At 43.5% G+C, this 19,275-nt stretch overlaps 1 protein-coding gene across 2 annotated transcripts in view; it reads right to left on the bottom strand.

Annotated features, from left to right (window-relative positions):
• Positions 1 to 19,275, bottom strand: part of GPM6B (glycoprotein M6B) — a 111,923-nt gene that overhangs the window by 37,834 nt on the left and 54,814 nt on the right. Inside the window, exon 1 of one of the 2 annotated variants that reach the window (XM_056328176.1) lies at positions 12,532 to 12,550. The exons of the other annotated variant lie outside the window; for it this stretch is intronic. Within the exon in view, the coding sequence (XP_056184151.1) occupies positions 12,532 to 12,535 (4 nt within the window). The 5' untranslated portion in view covers positions 12,536 to 12,550. Of the gene's footprint in view, positions 1 to 12,531; positions 12,551 to 19,275 lie in introns of those variants that run through there. 2 annotated transcript variants of the gene reach the window in all.

Here is a 19,275-nt window from a genome sequence, read left to right as displayed (position 1 = left end):
AAGCTAAGTGCCTGGCAGCAAGTAGGCAGGCAAAGTAGGTATCATTCAGTTGTTGGGTTTCGTAGATTTCTCTGGCTGGCCTGTTAGCTTCCAGCTGGACCACGGCTTTAGTCCACTGCAGTCAGAGCCACTGGTGAGAATCAAAGGCAATAAACAGCCTAAATCCAGAACATACATGGATGGCTAACCTTTATTTGGAACATACAGGGGAAAAAAAATCCCTTAAAGAGTGAATAGATGGTTCTGTATGGCTTTTCCAGTAGCTAAGCCGCATCAAGTCCCAGTCTCAAAGATGATGGCAGAGACATGAAAGCTACCAAAGAAAAAAGCCTTAAGAGCTATAATCAGTCAAAATGAAAGCAAAAGTTGATCATGCAGCTGGGAGGTCCATTTCTGCTTACAAAAGGGAGTCAACAGCATGTAACTAGTGAAAAAGAATTCTAGATATTACTTCTGTCCTAACTAATGGCTTAGTAAGGTTTTCCTGGGTATAAGAAACTTGTATTTAAAACCCAGACCTGGGGAAAATAATTCAGAACTGTGACAGAGCACATGGGTATACGAACTGTGCCAGACTTTTGAGGAAAAGCAGTAAGAAGGAAAACAAAATAGGCTACATTTGAAACTGAGCTGGAAGCAACATCACCTCCCGCAACCCTCTCCCCTATGAGGCTGCCTAGAGTAGCACCATGCTCTTGGCAAACCATAAAGAAATACGCTGACAAACTAGAGGTCATCTGTAATACAGCTGAAATAGCATGGAAATATAGGAAACAAAAGCAAAGATGTCCTAGCATCATCCCCAGAACCAGCTTTTATTCAGCAAGCAATGTTCAGAGTGCCAGCTCTGATGGTCATCTTCAGTTTCTACTCCAGCTCAACAATTTTATGGCAATATGTATAGTTTCCTACAAGTATAATGTATGGCAAGTTTCAAATGCTCTAAATTTAAAATTAGACAGCAAAACAAGGCTTTGAGTTACCCAATCTTATATACATTTTCTGTTCAGCAGTGGCAACAAACTCACATGACTAATATATGAAGCCCTTCAACAGTGCTTCAAACACTCCTCCATCATTTTATGGGCTAGGTTCTTGATTTTGGCACACATAACCACCTTTTTTTTTTTTGCACTTTCTGTCACCTTCACAACAGAGAGGAGATTCTCAGCTGTCATGCCTCTGCCTTGAGTCACGCATTTGGTAGCAGCAAGAATGCTGCAGTGCAGCAGCAAAAGGGTATCTTCAGGTCTTTTCTCTTTATTCCCTTAATTCTGCACCTGGAAGACAATCCAACCTACTTAGCTTTTGCTATGAACTCTCTTCTCCAATAGTGTTGCCAAAGCCTACTGCCGCCTCAGATGAATAACAAGAGTTCCTAAATACCTGGACATACTGAAGTAACATCCTAGATATTTATGTCGCACTTGCTAGCAGTTATGTGCCTCTTGTACTTGTAGAAGAGCTATTTCTGCCAGAGTTTTAGAAGGCAGCAAAGGTATCATTATACTACACTCCTGCAAATACAGCTGCTTAATCTCAAATATGTGAGAGTTTGAGACAGGATTGGTATTAGGAGGGTAACTGTTGAATTTTTTTCTCTATCTAAAAATAAATCTAAACTTCGGAGTTCAAACTTGACACAAACTTATTCTTCTGCTCCACAAAGTCAGATTTAATCAGGCAATCCTGCGTTAACTTTACATCCAGTTCTGATTTTCAAAATTGCCCTCCTACTCTCCACATAGACTTCAGCATCCCACATACAATCTCTCATCTATTCAGTGCTCGTTTTGTTCTTCAGTCTTGGCCTCGGTCCAGTCTTTTCACAAAGCGTGGAAAAAAGCAGGGAAATATAAAGAAGTACAAAACCCTACAGCTCCCCAGAAAGAAACTAGGGGCGCTCATAAAAAACACACTCCACACTGGAAGGGCATGGGGAGAGACAGGGACGAAGACTCCCCTTGAATTTAATGAGGGATTCCATGCATAAATCATAGATACAGATGTGTGTGTATGCAGAAAACGTGTGTGTGTATACACATGCACATGAAGAAAACATATGTATATGATTACATACACATTTTTTATTGAGCAGAAAACCTTTTTAGCACTACTGGAACACAATGAGGAATACAAAGTGATTTATATAGTCATACAACAGCTATTAAGTTTGATAGCAAACAAACAACTAAGCATCATCCCAGTGCTACAGCCTCCTTCAGCTCAAGATTTCAGGGCTAAGAACCAAGGTACCCAGCATCAGACTGGAGTTTGCGGCACAGCTAAACCACACAGCAAGAGCACCATTTCTTATACACCATTATCTGCTCACCTCAGTATCCCAGGTTGAAAAGCTGGCCCCATCAATGCTAGGTTCAGCCACACACCACTACAAGACCCGCTCATGGACTACCAGGCAGTTGTGTGTCAACATTTTGAAAAGCCCATCTAATGAGGCAGTCAAAATGTTGACATAAAAGCAAGCGTCAAAGTAATGATTAGTACAAGGTACCGAAATTAATTATTTAAAGTTTCAGCACCTTGTAAGTCACCATTTCTGTAGCTGTTTCCCTGATACTGAAAATCTCCATTCCAGTGTAATTAAACTATATTTTGGGAAAGATCCTGGACTGGTTCTGTAGTGCAGCCCTGGACTGCTTGTTGAATTGCAAATATAGTTTCTGTTCACACACAAGCCACTAGTCATAAAATCTTCAGTTAAGACACTAACGAAAGGGTCCCCAATTAATCACTGTATTCTTCTCAAGAGCAGATATCCTCATTAGGAAAGGGGCAGGGCATTAACAAGTTCCACTTTGAGTGTGTCCAATTAACTCATCAACTAAATATGTGCCAGGCAACTTCGACTGGCCTAGCTTTTCCAATCCCCTCTTTCTAGCTGCATCAATTGGGATCCCAGTCGTGTATAAAGTAGCAGTTCTTTTTGTGCTTTACAAGGCTTTTGAGAATGCCGCCGGTGGACAACAAACAACGGCCACTGAAGTGTTTAACAGGTCTTTCACTTGTGCCCATAAAAAGTTAAGTATGCACTTGGGGAGTACGGCACAATTGAAAAAAGAAAAAAAAAAAACAAAAACAAAAACAAAAAAACAACCACAACCGAAAAACACCCTCTACCTTATAAACAGGGAATGACTTAACCTGCCAACAACGAGCACGGTTGGAGCTCCGTCTGGATCATGTCACGCCTCGATTTTTGCTGAACCTCGGCAGTGGGTGATCCTGCATACAAAGCGAGCTCTGAGACAAAAGCACTATAGGGTGAGTTAAGGACAAAGTAGCAGTTTTCAGCCTGGATTCCCACATAGGCTGTCAAGTAAAACCCCTTGCCAGGGCAGGATTATTCCCTACAGTATACATTTCCAACACACCGTCTTGCCTAAAATTTTCAGCGTCTGTAGTCTGGAGCCTTTCAGTTGTTTTGCGGGAAGAGGAATTCTGCAGCCTGGCAGATTTTGAGGCTTGGCATAAAGCAGGGCTTGCGCAACGGCCAGGGCCCCACTGCAGTCAATGCATGCAGAACCAGCAGCTTCTTCAGGAGCAGGATCCCAGCCTCTGAAATGAGGCCATTTCAGTCCCGATGCCTGAAAACCACCCAGACTCTCTTTTGAGCAATCCCACCCTGACAATGCCTAGTTACATCCCCAGTTCTCTCTTTCCAAACATGACATTCAATTGTTTTAAATGGCTGAAAGATATAATTTCTGAACTTTGTCACAAGTCAGAGAGAAATTCATTTAGCATCTACTTTTCTTCATCTGTTCCTTATATCATTCCCATCGAATTTTATTTTTGCTCTCTGGGTTTCAGCAATTTGCAATCATCTCTCTTGTGCTCAGAGCTTCCCAAGTGCAAACACCAAGTATTATTATTATTATGTGTTTGCTCTGGAGACCCTTGCATTTGTTACTCAAAATGGCACCAGGCATTTTTGCTCTTAGTAGTACTACACACATCTCCTGCATCTATCGCCACTACTGATTCCTGAAGTACCATCATCTGCTCCACCATTCTGTACCACTTGGAGAGGAAAATAAAGGAGCTAAGGAACCAGGGAAAGGGAGAAGAGATAGATATATTGAGGGGAAAAAAATTAAAACAATGGAGACTAGCACAAGGTAGAAACAACATCTAAACCTCTGGCTAAGTTTCTTTCTTTGGTCTGTAGGGGAAATGTGTCTGTGCATCAAAAAACTGTACTACGTCAAGTGTGCACTCACCATCTTGGAGATGACCGAAGGCATGTTGCTCACTCAACACAGGACAGAGCTCCTCTCATTGCAGAGCAGAGGCTTGCCCACAGGTTGCAGAAAAAGATCACAGCTTCTCATGCCCAGCCAAAATCAACCAGCCCAATTTGCCTGTTCACAAGTTTATTAGTACAGGAAAGAAAGTGAAGAACAACCACAGCTTTAGAAGTATTTCTAAGCACTTAATTCCAGCTATGGTCCTCAGAAATATTCAAACTAATTGCCTGTTTGAGTGTAGCACATACTTCTATTGCAGACAGAACATCACCAGGCTGCAAATGCAATCAAAGGCCCATTTTCTTAGTTTAATTTGCCATTAGTACACTGCAGGTTTATAGAGCCAAACAAACAACTACAACTGAATTCTCACTGCCATTTCAAACTGTTTCCAAGAAAATACCATAGCAACATTATCAGAGCCTCGAGTTCATTTAATCCTAAATTTGCTACAATAAAACAACACTAGCACCTGTTAGAAAATAGAAAATGTAGTCCTCCCGGGCAAACTGAGCATCTACACAGCTCCGGACCAACAGGGTCAGACTCCTGAGACAAAATCTATCATTTAAAGATCTTTTCACAACTTTAAGAAAGAGCAGATAAACCCCATATCCTAGGGTTTTATAGATATCATGCAGTATTTCAAGAGTAGCACTTACAATTTTTTAATACATACCAAACAGTGATGGATGTATTTATTTCAACCTAAAACATAATCATATAAATGAGCAGTAACATTTAACAGATTCCCTTCCATTTCGTAACTGTGAAGAAAAAACCCACCCCAACTGCAGCAGCACCCACTTCCTGAGTTGAAGATGCCTCTTTAACTGAGGGTGCTCATCACTGTGCAGCCTGTGCGCACCACTGCCCTGCGAACATCAGCAACTTGGAGAGAAAGCGATGGAGGCCTTGTCAGGAACAATCAGTTATTTCAGCATACACTGCGCTTAAAGTGAACTGAAAGTAGCTGCCTGCGTTACCCAGAAAGAAATACTGGGTTATAGGGCTGCAGGGTGGGTGACGGCAGCCCCTCCGCTCCTGTCCTGGCTGGCAGTGGGGTGGCTGACATGGGGAGCAGCCCCAAGAACCCCTGCCCTGGTGGCGGTGGTGGGGGGTCCTGGTGGGGCCAGGGGCAGCCAGCACCCATGGGAACCCACGCGGCCCCAGGGCCACGGGGCTTCACGGGTGACCGGGCTTGTCAGCCCTATTCAGCCCCGCTCCCCGCACACAATAACCAGCAGCCACACTCCCAAATACGGGCCTCCCCCTTCTCCCCGCTTTTATCATCCTTCATATCTCAATGATGACAGGACTGAAAGGGCTTCTGATGGGAAATGTGCTTCGAATTAGCATATTTCCCCCTGTGTACAATGGAGGCATTAAGCTGCTGCATTTTCAAAGTCCAAACAAAAGCAGCCCGGGCTGTTTTTAGCAGCGCTGTCTGAAGTTTTATTCTCCCTTTCTCCCTCCTGAGCTGCAAGCATATTTAACAAATTTTCACTCTTTCTGAAAAGAGGGAAACACGACTGAGAAAATCTTTTTAGTAAATTATATTATTCAGTATATTTCAGACTTTAAAAGAAAAAAAAAAGGCCGCTCTTTTGATGTGGCAAAGAGCAACATGGTGTCCATGCAGCGTTACCACTGAACCGCAGGCTTGGGGTCCACCACCCCAGAGACCTTGCCTGGCTGTCCCCAGGACTTGCATGGACCCTGTGATCAAGGACTGTGGAACTCAAATACATTCACAGTAACCCAATACAAAGGGTCCTGTACCCACAGCTTGATTTTCTCCCTGTACCAGGGGCACACTGCTGAAAATACCAGTTTTGAATGAGAAACTAAAACCACTGTGCTGCCAGGAGAAACAAACCAGCTCCCCCCCACCTGGGATTATCCTCTGGTTTAATTTGAGAGGTGAATCTCAGAAGTACAACCTTTTTGAAATGGCTTCAAATTAGAAAGCTATTTACCAGGGAGAGGAGGGCAGGAGGAAGAAGATGAAAATAACACAAGCTCAATACAGAAAGGAGGAAAAAACACTCCCCTATCAAAACATCTTTGGGCACCAACTGATAGGAGAACAAATCTACCTCAGCTCAGTGTGTTGGTCTGTAATTGCTCATTAGCACAGCTGGACCATTAGGAAGCCAGTTTGTGGCTTTCTTGGTAAAGAGGCATGTCTGACTCCTCCTATGTTAAAGAGAATTTTCTCTGAGAGGAAGACATAAGATTACACGGTCAAAATGTTTCTCAGTGGAAGGGTTTTGTTGGTTTTGTGGGGTTTTTTTTTCCTCCTTTTTCTTCCCCCTTCGAAGATTTCCAAGGTATTTATGTAATCTTCTATATGCGGCACAGCTAAGAACAAAAATCACGCTCCTTAACAATGTAAGACTACAGCAGAAAAGCAGAATGCCAATGAGATCCCAGGCAGGCTGCCTGCAAGTAAGGTGGATATAAAAACTGCTCAGAAAAAAAGCCTGGGATGCAGCCTGCCGAAGGAGTCTTGTAGGATAAATGTCTGCTTTGTTCAGACTCTGCTGTTCAGTTTCAGAACATTTTCCTGAGGAGCAGGATCCATCTCCACTCCTTGATTTTTTTAGCAGCAATGCTCAACATACTCTAACAGCCTCTGCTGTGCATGAGCACTTTGCCCTCCGTTTTACCCTGCCACGTGCCAAGCAGCCCACGCAGCACCATGCTCCCTCCCGTACAGTGCCAGCCCAGTGGTATCCTGGCAGGAGAGGCATTCCGCTTACTGATTTCCACCAGAACTGAAGAGCTCCTGGTAACACTGTGGTATGGTGTCCATATGGCAATTGCACAGCAGTGACTGAGGTCTAACCATAGACACATTCCTCTCTGTGGCAGATGTTCTCAGATCCTTCTCACCAAAATGTCCTTTGCAGCATCAAGCCCCTACAGCCCGAGGGTTCATCTGCTAATGACTCACACTCTCCTCTGATGCAACAGCTCTGCCAGTAACAAGCCAACATTCCCCCCAGGAAAACTTTTCCGTAGTCTCCAATGGCCACACATTCACTTTAACAACGTCTTTGCTGTACTTGGGACCACACGTGACTGGATGGTGACTTTCTGACCACGTGAGCTAATGAAATCTGGCTGGAGAGTACTATGCGGTATCTGGCAGTATTTCTCTACCACCACCTGTAAACTGCCTTTAAAGGCTGGACACGCGTTTTCCCGTGCTCTGAGGCACTTCACAACTTGGTACCAAAATAGTGGACAAGACCTCCACACGTTACCACAGACAGGTCTCATGTCAAAGCTGAAGAAGGAAGGACGTCATTTCAGAGGCCTTCATTCGGTCATTAACAGATGGATGACAGTACTAAAGCAGTCTAGGCAGGAGACTGAGGAATTAAAGACCAAAATGGAGATCGGTTTTCTCACTCATACTAGGACGAGCAGAACTTCACTTTGTAAGCATTCTTTCTGAGTCCTTTGAAAGCATTGTTCAATCAACTGCCATGACAGCTCGGCACAGAAAGTGAAATAAAACAGATGTCAGCTCAAACTACAAATGGATGTACTTGAACCGCTGCAGTTCTAAGTCACAAAAAGGTAATGTATTGGGTTTGTGTGGCAAAGTTTTGGTATCAGGGTGGGCTACAGGGGTGGCTTCTGTCAAAAGCTGCTAGAACCTTCCCCCACATCCAACAGATCCAATGCCAGCTGGCTCCATGACAGACCTGCCACTGACCAAGGCCGAGCCCATCAGCAACAGTGGTAGCGCCTCTGAGATCGTGTATTTAAGAAGGGGAAAAACTGCACACAACAGCAACTCCAGCCAGAGAGGAGAGTTAGTCTATGTGAGAGCAACAACTCTGCAGACACCCAGGTCAGTGCAGAAGGCGGCAGGAGGGGCTCCAGGCGCTGGAGCAGAGATTCCCCTGCAGCCCGTGGCATACCCTAGTGAGTCAGGCTGTGCCCCTGCAGCCCATGGAGGTCCATGGTGGAGCAGATACCCACCCACAGCCCATGGAGGACTCCACGCTGGAGCAGGGGAATGCCCAAAGGATGCTGGGACCCCATGGGAAGCCCGCACTGCAGCAGGCTCCTGGCAGGACCTGCGGCCCCATGGAGAGAGGAGCACAGGCTGGGGCAGGTTTGCTGGCAGGACTTGTGACCCCATGGGGGACCCACACTGGAGCAGCCTGCTCCTGAGGGGCTGCACCCCATGGAAGGGACACACACTGGAGCAGTTTGTGAAGAACTGCAGCCCGTGGGAAGGACTCACGTTGGAGCAGTTTGTGGAGGACTGTCTCCCATGGGAGGGACCCCAGGCCAGAGCAGGGGCAGTGTAAGCAGCCCTCCCCTGAGAAGGAGGGAGTGACAGAGACAGCATGTGATGAACTGACCGCAACCGCCATTCCCCGTTCCCTTGCACAGCTGGGCAGGAGGAGGTAGCAAATTCAGATGTAAAATTAAGCCCGGAAACAAGTAAGGGATGGGCCGGGGGTGGGGAGCAGGTGTTGCTAAGATTTGGGTTTATTTCTCATTATCCTACTGTGATGTGACTGGTAATAAATTATCGTTTTCCCCCAAGTCGAGTCTGTTTTGCCTGTGACAGTAACTGCTGAGTGATCTTCCTGTCCTTATCTCAACCCCCGAGCTTTTAATTGTATCTTCTCTCCCCTATCTAACTTAGGAGGGGGAGTGACAGAGAGGCTTTGATGTCCACTAAAAACACCCAGTAAACTCAGCAATGAGATTTTAGGCTTCTTGGGGATGGGATCTATTAATAGAAACTTCAGGTAAGATAGTCTCATAACTTCAAATTCAGACGAAGAAAAGAAGCCCTCCACTGATTAGGAGATACTACATCTCACCTGCGGAATTTCTCTTCAGGATGGCTGGGGCGTGAGGAAAGGAAGTGAATGAAGTCAGAGCAGGGTAAAGCAGCGCCTTTCATGTTGCCAACACCCCAGAAGGGATGTGACCACAGTACTTTACCAATCCAGGAAATAATCTCAAATTCAAGTTTTTCTTCAGATTCACAGGATTCAGACCAACGATGAATACAGAGCACATGCTGCCATCCGCTGTGGTGTTCTGGCACAGGGCAGCACCCTACCAACAATGGCACCACTCTTCCTTTCAAAAAGCCCCAGAAAGACCGCTCTGTATACTCAAGTGATGTCGGGCTCTAACAACTCAGATCACTAGAGGGTACTGACCCTGACAGCATTCCCACCAAAGGTTCACTTGCTTTTTCTTAGACCTCAGCAGGTATGTACAATATCTAAGCTAAAATAAACAATCCTCATTCCATTCCTTTCGGCATGATGAGTCACTATCTTGCTGAAACAAAACTACCTTCTCACCTCCACACTGAGTAAGTGCTGTTAACCTTTCCAGTATCCCACCTACTGTTATTTTCTTCTGTGCAAGTGAACAACACAGAAGTATCTTCATGCCTCAGCTTTCAGTAAGAAGAGAAAGCCACACAAATTGTTCAGGACATACTATGCCTGCTCCCACAGGCAGAAATAGTTTCTGGCCTTCTGTATTAATTGAAAAAACAAACCCCCAAACTACTGGCACTCAAGCAGAAATTGATTTACTATGAAGTGGGACAAGTCCCTCGTGTCTCCTTTCCTGTACTTTTAACTCAGTCTAGCAAAATCAGCTTCCTGGATCATTACTATTTTTACTACTTTCTAAACAGTGCCATGACTTGGGGAATCTGGCTGAAGGTATCAAGGCAGAGACTTTTGGTCTTCTCAGAATATGGTAGAAACCTGCTAGTCTAACACTTCTGCTCTAAATGCAAGAGCCCCAGCACTAATTTAGACATACACACAGATGTTAAAGAAAAAAAGCATCCTGGGCTCTCAAGGCTGCCCTGGGACAGAGGAACAGGGTCCTGTAAAGTAGGAGACTCCTTTCAAGTCAAGGTTGGGGAGAGCTGGGAATACCAAATATTGGACCTGGGCTGCCGGGCACACCATGACCAAGATCGGGACAGCAATGCAAGTAGGCACAGAGCAGGGTGAGAGGAGAAGTAAATGCTTCCCCCCATTTCATCCTGCTCCATACCCTAGTTGGAACACGGTGCCTGGATGGAGCCCATCATTCACAGCACTGAGGTCTCCCACAGAGATCCTCGATGGTCCCAGGCACGCTGCATGAGCTGATCCCAAACTGGGGATGAATATCCTGTGTCCTGCTACAGAGAGGCTTCCTCATATAGATGTACCTCTGAAGTGCAACAACTCCAGAAACACCTAAATGCCTGCATGCTTGAAAACATACAAACCCTTCTCTCCCCAAAAGCCATACTCCTCCGTCCTTTGTATCTATGCTATACCTGCAATATAAAATCACCACGGATGTTGACAAAATTTCCTCTCTCTTCCAAATATTTCAAAGACAAAGGGTTCAGAGCTTCATACAAAATAAATCCCAATTAATCCACAAAGTAGCAATCAAACATATAAGATACCCTACAGAAGTCAAATGTAGTTCTCCCACAATTTTTAATCATCTTTACAAGGGCATGTAGTGACAGGACAAGGGGGAATGGCTTTAAAATAAAAGAGGGTAGATTTAGATCGGTTATTAGGAAGAAATTCTTTACTGTGAGGGTGGTCAGGCAGTGGAAATGGTTGCCCAGAGAAGTTGTAGATGCCCCATCCCTGGAAGTGCTCAAGGTCAGGCTGGATGGGGCTTTGAGCAGCCTGGTCTAGTAGAAGGTGTCCCTGTCCATGGCAGAGGGGTTGGGACTAGATGGTGTTAAAGGTCCTTTCCAACCCAAATCATTCTATGATTCTATGATCTGATGTAGTATTAGACATGTTGGTCCATCCTGATAACTACTGTTGGAGATTTTTTTACCCAGGACACAAAATACTAACAACACAGAGAGGGTCCCACTTTCCACCCCTACAAGTTGAAGCACTGTTATGAATACACTGTGCAAATAAGCCCTGTGCAATCCCACGGAAAAAAGAAATTTCACACCTAAAGCTGAGCAAATAGATATTCAGAACTGCAACAGAGAGGGAAGACATAAACCCAGCTATTTCCATCTTTAAATATTTGTAATTTCTACTACACAACTTGTCATTTTCTTTTCAAAAAGCTTTTGCTTCACAATGCTGGTGCAAACCCTAAATTTAGCGATATGGGTAAAGAATCTCTATTTCTCTACAGTAAGCATTTTAGGAGGAGTTTCTGCCTCCACCTCTCCTGTGGACCACATTTCAGCCTGCATGTAGCCTTTCTTCACTATACAGAATAGCTGATGTGCATGTAAGTGAATGAAATTAGAGGGGAAAGTATGTTTTTTCTTGGAAACATGCTATTACAACACAGTGTTGGAAAACAAAGTACATAACCGAATAGACTGTCTTTTTGTGTTTGCTGAGATACTTCACAAATGTAGGACAGGTGTATTATCCTTCTTTAATGCATAAAAAACTAGGCCAGAAAATTTGCTTTTGCAAACACTAAAATCACTTTATTGATCTTCCACAGTATGCGCCTAGATTTCCAGATGGACTCTAAACTACAGGGGTCAATTAGATACAACAGATATCTTTAAACATACCAAATTATCTGAACAGAAAACGTTAAGAAATGAAATAGGTTACCATTCATCTGTACTACATTTTTCAGGAGCAGGAAAGCTACTTTCAAGTTATCCCTAAGGAACATTTCTGTAATACTCCTCTGAATTTTTAGCTAAGCTATTTCTTTCTTTCATGTATTATTTTTGAAACTTTGTAAGAGTCTCCTAAATTCTTCATGCTAATTAGATTCTAATCCAATTCATCAGATGTGGGCCTCATCAGTACTCTTTGCATTAAGGACTTGCGACTCAAAAAGTATCAAAGTTGCTTCAGTTCCTCCTTGGCAAGGGAGGGCTCTTCAGCATTTTGCTCTAAGGAAAGCTGTCAACCAGAGACTGAAGTGAGCAGCACAGGTTACATATCTATCTTCTAGCAAGCTTCTCATCTCAATGGCTTTCGTATCATTTACTATTTATGTTTGTGCTGAAGTGCAACATCAGAAGCATGAACTATTTTCACCTGCACCAGCAGTATTTTATCTTACCAATTTATTCAACAATGCTCCTTTTTAGAAAGGATTTTACAGAGTCAGATGCAAAAGGAAATGCAGTTTTAATAGTGAGATGGTTAAAACTCATACTGCAGTTAGGAAATGCAGCAGGAACAATAACTAGCAACTATGACATTACAATTAAACACTGGTACCCAATACTTACTCATTAGTGTCCTTCTGGAATTCCGCTCCTTTAAAGTTTCATTCTTTTGACTTCAAAATAGCTATGATCTGCTAATATATGATATGCCTAAACCCCCCTCTGACAAGCTCTACTGACACAGTCATATTTTTCCCACTTGCATTTTCACATCATCTGAATGCATGCATTGTCAGCCTCCTCTGCCTCCACCTCCCCTTTCCTACATTATGTGCAGTACTCATTTGTTTCAGATCATAAAAAGCACTAGTGGATTCTGCAGCCACTAAAAAGAAGTAGCCAGCATATGGGATCTGTGGGAAATTTGATCCAGTAAGTGAAATGAGACTCAACTTTAGAAGTAATTGATAAACAGGAGAGAAGTTTCAAATATTATTACAGGTTAGGTTGCATTTTCCTTTTGAAGTTATACAGAAGAACTGTGGCCATTGCCCTTGCGGGAAACCGCAAGAAACATTATGGGGTTTCTTTAGGAACGAGGCAGATGGCCCTGGTTTCAAATATAGAAGACCTTCCTACACAAAACAAGAGGTGCTGGCACATGATACGTGGGTAGAAGTATGTTTCTGGGTACTTTCCTGGAAATGTGTGCACCCATGAGGTGAAACAGCAGGGTAAGAGAGAGAAGAGAGAGGGGAAAAAAAGAAAAATGAAGCTGAGAAGGAAGAGGGAAGCAGGGTAAGCAGCAGGCTCAGAAGGTACGGTGACAGAGGAAAACGCAAAAAGCATCGCTTTCTGAGCAGACGGGGAGTGTACATGGGAATTCAGATCACCACATTGATCACTATTTCTGAATGACTAAAGAGTACTTGAGATGGTGAGCAAAGAAATTACTTCAGTTCAGATGCAGGAGGTGGCAGAGCTCTGTTAGACTGCATCCACCTCCCACACGAGTAGGAAAGCAGCCCTTCAAGTCCTGCAGGAGGACAGGACGTGCCAAACCCACAGCGGGTTTCACCCCACCACTAGACTACTTCAGAAACCCAAACTGGAGACTTCCCATCCAAGCAGCAACTACCGGCAGTTGCTTTCTCACTCATGGTCTTCCTCCCCTGTTGCCTGTCAAACCGTGGGCTCGCTTTCTTTGTCTCCCTCCTGAATAACCCCCCTCCTGCTTTCAGCCTGTACTTAATCCTCCAGGAAACCTCACTCCCCCCAAGAAGAAGAGTGCTTCTGTACATAATCTCCAGACAGCAGCTGTGACCCCGGTACCCAGAAAGGGGATCATTGTGCAGAACTGTGGTATCAGGGATGAACTTCCCCTCTCCCCGCTGCCATTTATTTAAGGGCTGCTGGAAGTGTGCTGTTAGTTTATGCACACACACTGCCAAGAAGTGATTTTTGCTGGCAGCTGTGGGGTGCTTGTCCCTTCGCCTTTGTTGCAGGCTACACTCATAATCTCCACAACCATCTATTTTATTATTTCTTATTTTGCATTTTAAGAGATTGACCTTCCCACCTGCCAACAGAAAGAATACTTGGTTTTTTGCATTCGGTTCTTGAGGCTGTGGCAGTATTACAGAAAAGTCACTTTGTCCATTTTTAATATCCAGAACTACAGAACAGCTGTGCTTTCTTGTAGGCTTTTTTGTATGAGTGTCTCAGTGACAATACTAAATTCAAGGCTGCCGAGGCTCAGACCTGAACTGCCTGAACAAAACAACCCTACTCCCCCCCCCCCACCTTTTTTTTTCTTTTTCTTTTTTATACACTTCATACCAGTTTTCAAGACATACTATCCTACCAGCACCAGTTGGTAAAACAACGGGTGTTATTTTAAGGCAGAAGTATTTGAACTGCCTAATTCTTCAGGGCAGGCTTATCAGCCTTTTAGCATACTCAGCTTTTATTATTCTGACATGAGATAAACTTACGTAACAGCACTGAACGTACTAATTTATGGGATAACAATATGGATGTCAAGTTTGGAACACTGCACTTTTGTTTCAGACTGTGGATATTTCCCATACTCCTAAGAAAGGCATATGCTGTGCAAACACTTTTAAAAGCATCCGAGTGGAATTCAATATATTGAAAGAAGCTAAAGTACTCTGGAGTGATTAACGCGCTTCAGCAGAATGACACAAAAGGATAATTAAGGGCTAAACCCACAGAGATACTGAGACAACCAAAACCTCTCCAATTTCTTCTGCAATTGATCAGAAAATCCCACTTGCCCATTGATGGAGTTCAGGTGGATGTAAAAGTGGTTCCAGATCACTGCAAGTTACTACAAACTTTCCCATCTTTTAATGTAAAACCCCACTTTTCAACGATTTAAGTGTTCCTGTTTGGAGACAGTGAGGATACACGTGACCACAAAGCTGAACAATGCCCCTTCTCTGCCTCCTTCCTTGGCTAACTTTTCTTCCTCATGTGTAGAAGAGTGCTGGAAGCCATCCACCCAGAATTTTGACTGTAGCAGAGTAAGAGTCAGAGCAAAAATGGTATTAGAAAGACGGAACTATGTGAAATAGCAAAAATGCCAGGGGAGCAAAAACACCGGGACTTGTAGTTTTCCGAAATTAGCCCATTTGACCTATCCTTCATTCCAGAGGACAAATACGAAACACCTCAAGGATGGAGACATGCCTTCTTCCCTCTAGCTCAAAAAAAGTTTTCCAGACTCTGCCTAAGCAATCCAAGGCCTCATCTCCCCACTGAAACCATGCGTAAATCATCACCATTCATTTTTCTGAAATGGATCACAGCAAAACTATTTTCTTTGGTTTGGTCCTTCCCAAAGTCTCCCAGCTGCTCCCTGAACTACTGTTGATATCAAAGTCCTCAAGCAGAAAACAAAAACAACCAAAAAGCACTCTCAGTACTTTTTCAAAGGCTGAGACAGATTTCCAGAAGGGATTTCATACTGAGCTACTCTTTGCCCACCTTTAAAACACACCTTCCCTTCCCTCCTTAAAAGAGGTACACACACATACACATTCCTGCTAGCTCTGGGCACACATCTTCAGGGTTTGTGGACCTGATAATGAAAGACACTTTGCTAACATGGGCTGGAGAAAAGCTCCAAGCTGTAACTCCACATAGGTGAGGTCCTTTTCACTCACACCTGCTTCCTTTCTCTCTTTAAAGAGAAAACCCTGCTTGTACACTGTCTGCCACGCTAGTGCTGCATACACAGGCTGCTCTGAGTATCCAAGCACTCATACAGCAATCCAGCCCTTTTACAGATGAGATGCCTCCAACCTGTCAACAGGCTGAGGACCCCCTCTCATAGTGACAAAATGCTGTGGGCAGTAATGGGCCATGTATATTCACATATTGCTATATCTGTTCACGTATCAGTGAGTGTTGGTGCTACTTCAGGTGGCTGGCACCAACACTGCCTTCTTCATCAAGTGCTTGGTGGTGAGTAAGCAGCTCTGAGGCAGATCCTGTAATCACTGCAGATGCTGTTTGCCTGTCCTCACCGTGTCTATACAAGTGAACATATGGCCTTCTAGCACAAGGCCAGCTTATACAGTCATTAATTAGATATAATTTCAGCCTGTTCATGTATCCGACACAAAAATCTGTCCTCTGGCAGGAATGCCTGTGTGTTGTAGAAACTTCCTCTCTTTGTGAACTGCCTCATCTGATGAGGAAGAGTTAATTCCTTTGCCTGTGACTGGAAAAATTTTTCTTTTTTAAAAATGCAGGTATAGAAGCGTAAACACACTCAAACTTGCTAGTGGGTTTCTTCCCATTTTCTCTAGATCTCACTACAAGCAGAAGACGGGCACTCCCCTCTCTCCCTCCAGCATGTGACACCTAAGATACTCTCCATCACAGCCCAGCAAGTCATTATGATGCCACCAATTCACTCATGCTGCCAGGCTCACACAGCTAGTCACCAAACTCAAGGAAAGCCCATGGAAGTAATCATTCCATACGTAGACAAACCTCATCCCTCTATATACCGAAGTGGACGTGGTGAATTGTTGAAGTTTACTTGTTTTCAAGTGAATAATCAGAAAAAGGATTAATCAAGGCTGAAGCCTCAGAAAAGTTGGTATGCAAAGTAAGTTTTTGGTAAAAGGTGGTAAAAGTTTGCTATTTTGTTTCACTGTTTCTTTTTCTCACACAGCAGCACTAAACAGCATAATGCACATACAGCCCCAGACTGGGCTGCTACTCAGAAGTAACCAAAGCACATGAGAACCTCGATGAGGTTTCCTGACTGACCCACATGTGAAGGAGGACTTTAAGTTGCACTCTCTTCCTTCGTCCCTCCTAGCGCCATGTGAAAGTTTGCAATATAGCACCATTCGCAGAAAAGCACAGCAAATTCGGAGAATTTCTTAAGATCAGATGAGGTGCAAACTGCCAGTTTATAAGGAGATAGACGTGGCCTACAGGCACAGCCTGGAATTAAGTGAGGGAGAGGACCTTCCATGTGAAATGTGGGGAGTTTTCAGCAAAGCAAAGCAGGTATTTTACAGAAAGGAGTGAGAATTCAACAGCAACAACAAAAAAAGGCATTTATTTGAGGGATAGCATCCAAATCAATTACTCTTCTTTGATAGTACTGAACTATTCCTGAGTATCTATTTTTAAACTTCTCTTAGTACCTCTTAATTAGACATCAGGTACAGAACAAAAAGATCCCAACTATAATGGCACTTCAAAACACAGTGATGGCTAAAGGTGCTTTTCTGGGGAAAGAGACGGGCAGTAAGATCTTTCCCTTAAAAGCTAGCTGGTTCACTGGTTTTCCCTTGAACCCTGTCATGTTTGCATATGCTTATTTTTAGCTCAGCAAATAAACTTACTTGAAAGTGCATTGAACCCCTCTTTCATGTGAACTGTCAGCTTTACTGAATTGTTTTGCTAGAGGTGCAAGTCTTTCACAGAACCAAAGTAGTCATGAATTACACACAACTACATGATTATCATGAGATGAAACTAATTCTAACTTATTTGTTGCGTTTCATTGCAATGGATTATTTTTAAAGACTGACTTTCAGCAGATTCTCAGTGCTAGCAGAAAAGTTACATTTTAAACATCTATGGACATGACTAATGCTGTGCTTATGTAGTATATTCATCCTTTCTCAATTGCTGATTTCCAATTGATGAGGAATTACTTGGCTATTTTCATATAATTCTTCACTATCAGCTTCTGAAGTTGGGAATCACTTACCATCCAATTCTCTCTCCAGGTGAGGTACCTTCAAGCAGCAATAAGGCAGCACTGAGTGGTTTACACACAATCTAGGATTCCTTATTATTGTTTATTTTTATGTCCACAGACTGTATCAAGATGTCTACAAACTGAGTGATGACAACAAGCTGGTAATGAAGAATCACTGAACATGGCTGATACTCACGTTGGAGGTTCTAGAGAAAGATTTGGCACCTGGAGATCTCAAGTCTGCCCTAATAAGCTGGAGGCAAATCACTGAACCATCCCAACACCTGGCAATAAAGTGCTCTAGTAGGTCAGGGTGTCACAAGGCAGGGTGACAAGACTGGCTGCAATTTCAGAAGATAACTTTCTTATTGACATTTAATTGCAGCCAATACGTACCACATAAGAGATTTGCTAAGCTAGACAATAGTCTGGTACTCCCAAAACAAACAGGACATATGCTTAAATAGTACTGCAGAATAGCGAAGAAAATTAAAGATTAGGATTTCAGTTCTCTTCTCAACTTCTACGTGGTCTACACGTTGCATCTCAAACCACGTGCACCTGCCAAGAGAGGAGCAGAGCGCCTAGGAGGTTGATTTTGCAAAAAGGGGACACCTAAATCAGCAAGAGGTCAGCATCCATTGGGTTGTAAAGGACTATGACATTCAGCTCCGACAGCTGTGAAAGGGCATTAGCCCCAAACTGGCACAGTCTAGGCAAAGAAAAAAAAGGCTTGGGCCGACAGGAACATAAAAGTGGACGAATCTCCCATCTCTAACCTTGATGAGTCCAGCAGAAGCTACTCTCAAGCAGCAATGCATACAGCTTCAAACAAGTCAGAACTGTCAACAGAAAATATTACATGATTTATTAAGTTACTTCCAGAAGTCTCCTAAAGAGTGGAACTTCACTGCATGTTGAAGCCTCCTAGGCCTACTCTTGCCCTTTCTTCTTCACAGGGCACTGATGTGGATTTTTGTTCTGTATTCTTTCATTTCCTCTGATGCCCAAACAAATGCTCTGCTAGAACAGATTATAATGTGCATCATCCATTCCTGTGGTGAAAAGACTATGAAGCAAGCCCATACTTCCTTCCACTGCCAAAACCACTTAGACATTTTGGCAACGTAGGACACATTCTTTATGTTAACTGGCAGCTACTGTCTGACAGCTGTTCAGCAGCTATCTGAAAAAAACCTGATGGCCTCACTCCAGTTCCTGACAGACTTATTCCAGATCACAAAGCTTCCAGATTATTATAGCCCACAAGACTTTATCCAGTGAGTCTTCCGTCATCTCATGGTCTTCTACCTTTGCTACAAAGCTATATCATTTCTTCCGGAGAAAGACAGCTAATCTGTTTTCTTTAAAGACTTGGCCAGATGGGGAACCTACCAGATTTATGGCTTAGTTCTTTCATAAATGAATCATCAGCACAATAAAGAGTATTACTTATTAGTAGCATGCATTTTGCATTCCAACTTACAGGCATCAAATCTTGTTATGCCACTGCCTTATGAATCAAATCTCTCTCCACTAGCAGAAGTACTCTCCCACATAGAGACTGACCTGGCAACATCTCAGCCTTCTCTTGGATTAAGTAAAAGCTCACT

Source organism: Falco biarmicus, chromosome 2, assembly GCF_023638135.1.
Source record: "Falco biarmicus isolate bFalBia1 chromosome 2, bFalBia1.pri, whole genome shotgun sequence".
NCBI classification, from domain to species: domain Eukaryota; kingdom Metazoa; phylum Chordata; class Aves; order Falconiformes; family Falconidae; genus Falco; species Falco biarmicus.
This window is presented reverse-complemented; position numbering and strand designations above follow the sequence as displayed.